The sequence below is a fragment of the Ptychodera flava genome, chromosome 4 (assembly GCF_041260155.1).
Source record: "Ptychodera flava strain L36383 chromosome 4, AS_Pfla_20210202, whole genome shotgun sequence".
In the NCBI taxonomy this organism is placed as follows: domain Eukaryota; kingdom Metazoa; phylum Hemichordata; class Enteropneusta; family Ptychoderidae; genus Ptychodera; species Ptychodera flava.
Genome location: NC_091931.1, coordinates 6,263,589 through 6,270,130, shown reverse-complemented (window position 1 = coordinate 6,270,130; position 6,542 = coordinate 6,263,589). Strand labels below are relative to the sequence as shown.

Here is a 6,542-nt window from a genome sequence, read left to right as displayed (position 1 = left end):
ACATTATTACTCTCTATGTTATTCTTCAATACGTGAATTTACAATTTAACATAAACACATTTCAGTTTTAATTTTCAAAATGCCATGGTACACTTGTCATGAAGGTTGAATCTGATGATTGCGTATTCATGCAAGCAGAATTCAATTTTTGAGAATGGGCATTTTGCAGAATTACAATTTTTATCATGTTAGAAAGACCTTTATCGTTTTAGCTTTAAATTAAGATACCCTTCGACTTAGGCTCAGATTCCGATGCAGATGTCACTCATTAGATCTTTAACCTTATCCATGTCTCGTCTGAAGACGTGCTTTTGTTTTTTATTGCGTTTGTACAGGTCTTGGAGAGTTGTTATATCTTTGTGAGTTCCCCCTAAGAACAACACGTTAATTTTGACTGAAACAAAAGATTGTAGTACTCTTAATATGCTGTTAACGAAATCGTCTGTGTTAAACCTAAAACCTTATGAACCGTCTGTGCTAAAAATAAAGCCTTATGGACTAGTCAATAGAGGTCTTCATGTTTGAGATATTCGGCCATTTCCTCAACAACAATTCTAACAAGACTTCGCACTCTGGACTCGTTTTTAAAGGCTCAATCCAAAAGGAATAAATATGATCTAATTAAAATAAAAGCAAAATTGTGTCAGTTAAGAATAATATTTTTGTCGGATAAAAAACATTAATTTTGCAATATATGTGCTCATTGTCGCACGAGGGCTTTCAAAGGGGATACTCAGTTCAGCAAGGAAAGTAAACTGGGACATGATTGGAACTAATTTGGGATAGTTGGATTTTCATAATCTTTTGAAGTTCTCAAAAGTTTTAGGTGACAGATAGTTTAATGTTGCAATAATAAAAATTATTATATAAAACAAGTGTGTAATGTAAAAAGAAAAGCAGATGAGATCACATTTGTCGATTAAATCAACATTACTTCACCATCCAATTATCCTAAAAGAGTTCCAATCGTGTCACTGGGTAATATCGACTTAACATCACGGTGTCGCCTCTACGTATAAAACTGCATTACTAAATACTTGGAGACTCACAAAGATTTAACAATACTGATAGGAGCGGGCAGAATGAGCGCTCTACAACGATGGCGTAGCAGGTCGGGGATAGAATGTAAAATAAAATTGAGAAAGAAATAGAAAGTTGTCGAGAAAAATGTTCAGTTGTTATATTTAATTAAAATAATATAATAGAAAGTAGTAATTTTGAATAGATTGGGCACCATAATTCGTCAACCTTCAGTTGTAAACTACTTTTTTTCTGCGAGAAAGCATATGTCATTTGACTGATATTTGGCTCTCCAACAGCAATCAACTAATATGCAATGTAATTTCAAAACATATGATTGTGCATGCATGCTTGCATATGACTAAATACTTGCTGTTTGAAGGCTCGGCACGAGAGTACACATAATGTAGTTTTATCAAAACAATTATTTCGAAGCAAAGCCATGGATTTGAACGGTATATATATTGTTTGAGACTATGCGGACGTTTATTTATGTGAGCACAAATCAACTATATAAATTTCTCATGATTTAAAGAAGCCTTTGAGAGGGCATTACAAGCATCATATCACCCTTGAATCGATTTACCAGATATCTTTTTACCTAAAATTTGAATATAAACATTTCTATACGAAAGCAGTCGTTCTCTGAGAGTTACAATTCGAATTCAGAAGCTAGTTGACAGGTTTCAAAGATATAAAGCAAGAAATAAAAACATTAATGACCACTTCATTATGACTTCATCACCAAGGTTTCATGGAAGCCATAACACCGAAAACACAATTTGCACGTTGATTTATTTTTCATTTTGAGCTTTTAAATCTTGCTTCCAGTGCATTTTGTAAGTACTTCTTCATCGGTCCGGTCAAACGGATCCTTTTTATAGCGTCGCTCCAGACTATATTTAAAGACAATGATGTACGTATTCCTGCGCTGTCCAGTTCAAGCCGAATTTTGTCGGTTTTCTCTGCCTGTTGGTACACAAACATACATTAAGGCGAATTAAATAAAAACATCATTAACTTTCCTACTTCAAAATGTTACATTAAGTATACATAATTATATTAAATCATGGAATAATAATAATAATAATAATAATAATAATAATAATAATAATAATAATAATAATAATAATAGTCTTTATTTCGAGAATAAGCTCATAAAATATCCACCAGACTGAAACAACAAAACAGAACAAAAAGGAACAATATACATGATAAAATAAGAATTCTATTAACGTCTTAAAAACAGTCATTGATAACTCTTCTACAAAAAGGACTTTTTCTAATACATCAAAAGATAAAACTGATTTAATCAGAATATAGCCACTTTCATTCAACCTACAATGAAATCTCGATCTAGGGGTGTGTTGTTTGCTGTCGAAAGTCATAATACAGTTGTTTACAAACGTTTGAGAGATGCTTATACGCCGTCTTATGCCAAACAAAATTCTAAAAGCATTGTTATAAGAAACTCGTATTCATTAGTACTTTTCATATTAACAAGTCATTGACAATGACATAGTCCCCACTTGTAATAGGAGTATTAGTCTTGATTGGGCAGGGAAATGTGGTCATTAAGAAGTATCACTGGAGTGTATATGTTGAGATCTATGGGCACATAGGTCTATGTCGTTGTTCCCAATTTGAAACACATGAGGCATGTCTAAATTATGATTCTAAATCGGGAAAAAAGATCAGACCTCTAGCTGTATTGGCCAGCCAAGAAATACATATGCGCACAATAATTGAGGTACAAGATGTGACATCTTAAGGTCTAATATCCTATCAAAATTGAAGGGTATAGAACTTGTGGTTACTGAGTTATGCATATATATGTATAATCAAGGTCAAAGGTCATCGAGGTCACGTGACATTTTGAAAAAAATGTTGTTGCTAATTAATCCCTATGTGCCAAAAACTAGACCTCTAGCTCTATTCGCTTGCCCAGAATTAGATATGTGCATAATTAATGAGGTAAAGCGTGTGTTGTCACAAGGTCTCCCATCCTACTAAATATAAAGGACATAGCACTTGTGGTTACTTATTTATTGACATAAACGTATATTTTAGGTAAAAGGTCATCGAGGTCACATGACATTTTGTCAAAAAATTTCTATCCTATAGTTATCCCTATATACCAAAAATCAGACCTCTAGCTCTATTGGCTCGCTCAAACTTAGATATGCACATAATTAATGAGGTACAATATGTGGCGTCATAAGGTGTCCCATCATACCATATATGAAGGGTGTAGCACTTGTAGTTACTGACTTATGGACAAATATGTATATTTGAGGTCAAAGGTCACCGAGGTCACATGACTTTTTGTCAAAAAATTTCTATCCTATAGTTATCCCTATATACCAAAAATCAGACATCCAGCTCTATTGGCTTGCTCAGAATTAGATATGTGCATAATTAATGAGGTAGAGTATGTGGCGTCATAAGGTCTCCCATCATACCAAATATGAAGGGTGTAGCACTTGTGGTTACTGAGTTATGGACAAATATGTATATTTGAGGTCAAAGGTCATTGAGGTCACGTGACATTTTGTCAAAAAAATTGTATTGCTAAGTTATCCCTCTATACCAAAAATCAGACCTCTAGCTCTATTGGCTCGCTCAAATTAGATATGCGCATAATTAATGAGGTACAATATGTGGCGTCATAAGGTGTCCATCATACTATATATGAAGGTTGTAGCACTTGTGCTTACTGACTTATGGACAAATATGTATATTTGAGGTCAAAGGTCACCGAGGTCACGTTACATTTTGTCAAAATGTCTGAGATATCTGCCTGATTGGATGGACTCACAGATGGATGGATGGATGGATGGACATGACCCAATCTATAAGCCCCCTGGACTTCATCCTTGCGGACTAAAAACTGAGTCACTGCATCCTTTTGCAATATGAATACGATGAGAAACTAATTTTTTATTTTTCTTGGCCTGATACATGGAAGTCTATGGAGAACTGCCTTATACATGGGAGTCTTTGGAGTTGTTAACTAAAATCCTCTAACACGGCCAAATTAGATTGCATTGTGAAACAAATCGACGTGCATCTGTATGGGGTAGGGTACTATCCTTGTACCATGTTTGAACGAAATCGCTCTAGGCGTCTCTGATATATCTGCGTGAACGGACGGACGGACGGACATGACCAAACCTATAAGTCCCCCGGACGGTGTCCGTGGGGACTAAAACACTCCACAAGTGAGCACAGTACGTTGCAGAACAATATGCCTTAAACAGACTTTTTACGGCGAATAAACAATTGTAGAAATTACGAATTAAATATTAGCACTGGCATAAACAGTTTTCATTTTCCGTTTGATGTTATCACCATCATTGGCCAATAGTTGAGAACAACTCAAAGGTATGTATGGCTTCTTACAAATGTGAGAGATACATCGTCAAGATAGACATGAGGAATTTTAGTTATATTGTAACAATTAGGCAGAACACGAAGACAGTTTGATCTACTAGCATTAAAAAGAATGTCATGTGACCTAGCATGGTGACTCGTGGTTTTTAAAACACTGTTTAAGCTTTTTACAGAAGGGCAATAAAAACAATAGCATCAGCATAAAATAAATGGTGATGCATTTGCCCGATATATGACATCCTATATTATTCTTACAAAGAGAATCACTTAATTTGTCTATGTAGACATTAAATAAATAGGGAGACAAAACGTCCCCTTGTTTAACCCCATTGTAAACGGAAGAAGTCTCAGTAACAACTGAACCCTATCTGATACAGAATTTCTGCCTACGATACCAGAAGACTAATATTCTCACAATAAACGAAGGGATGGGCTTTTGAGCAGCTTACAAAACAGAGTCCAATGATTGACTTTGTCAAACGCTTTGCTTGCATCCAAGAAGCATAGAAAAACAGGGCTATTATGGCGTTTGTAGAAATCAATTACTTGTTTTAAAAGAAAAATACATATATCAGTGGAGTGACCAGCTTCAAACCAAAATTCATATCATACCGTCAAAGCAATGCTATGAGAATTCAAAAACTCCCGCCCAGTGTATGCACATCGCTGCGTCATCAGTAATCTTCCTATTGTGCTTACACGTGTCCTGTAATTTCCCGTTTAAATGATATTCAAAACTTTTCTATCATAGTATCAAGTCAAATCAGATATATATTCTTGACTAGGAGAATTCATTGAATATGCAAATTAATAATTAAGTGGAGAAAAATTGCAATATGTCATTAACTTATATTAGATCTTAGTATCTTTAATGTAAATGACACGTTTCGTCAAATTTAATCAAGAAAATCAAAATATATATCCAGAATAAGAAAATTCATTACATGTACAAGTTACTAATTAGGTGTAGTAAAAATTCGAAATGAAATGTAATTTGTAAGATCGTAGTGTCTTTGATGTACATAACACGTTTCTTCAACCTTGATCAAAACAATCGAAATATATATCCTATTATAGGAAACTTCATAAGATATGCAAATTAATAATTAGCTGTTATAAAAATGCTGAGCTATGGCCATAGTTGCAGATTTAACTCTTTTTTTCTGGTTACGATCTGCATTTTTACAAGTACTACATGAAAGGTCTGCACGAAATTCATTCTAAGGTCGGGTCTAGCTGGGTTTGCACGAAATACATTATTTATATTTAATATATTTAATACATTTTGTACATGAATGGTCTGCATGAAATACATTCTTTATATTTAATACATTTTTACGTGTATTAAAGGCAGGGGGAGCCTATAAATACCCCCTATCTCCATGGACATTCATAATCCAACATGAGTGGCACATGGTAACAACGTCAACGAATGCTCCCGAAAATCTGGATCTTTCAACAACCATGGTGTAAATTAAAGCACTGTTCCAACATATTACGTTTTGTGAATACTTGTGGCATCACCCTGTTGGCGAAATTCTCTCATTTTTTCCATTTTAAGTTGATTTTTTATGCCAAAACTGCTTCGATGCTGTGTTCGAAGCGTCCAACAAACAATAGATGAAAGCATTCAAACAGCTGCCAATCACGAGGGGACGCGCAAAGGTGCAAACGATCAAACATTTGTTGTGTATATCGGATCGATTACGATGTCAACAATGAATAAACGATTCTTACTACTGAACAAAAAACTTGACCAACGGTTACTGAACACGCGCCTCAATGAATTCAGACACAAACGGACTACTTCATGGTTTCAAGCAGATTGCCTCTCCCTTTTTGTTCGTTGATCTGTGTACCTGTAGGCCTATGAATGGGTGATGTGTGTGTTGACCTGCAGTACGATGTTTTACGATAGATCGCTTTTGGAAGTATGTTGTGGCCTAGCCCTGCGTACGATGACGTGTATTCCCGGCGTTATACGGCCTCCCACCACAGCTCTGCTGATTACCATGGACAAAACCGGCAACATGCGGATCCAATTTGGACGGAGCACGAAAAACTACTTTTCTAACTGTTTTCGGCCGAAATCAACTCGATTCCGATCTACATGTATGCAGCCTACCCAA

At 35.3% G+C, this 6,542-nt stretch overlaps 1 protein-coding gene across 1 annotated transcript in view; it reads right to left on the bottom strand.

The window, feature by feature from the left end:
* Window positions 1-1,624: 1,624 nt before the first annotated feature.
* LOC139130789 (interferon-induced protein 44-like) overlaps window positions 1,625-6,542 on the bottom strand; it is a 164,618-nt gene continuing 159,700 nt past the window's right edge. The window contains exon 7 of the mRNA XM_070696580.1: window positions 1,625-1,989. Coding sequence (XP_070552681.1) covers window positions 1,923-1,989 — 67 coding nt within the window. The 3' untranslated portion in view covers window positions 1,625-1,922. The remainder of the gene's footprint in view (window positions 1,990-6,542) is intronic.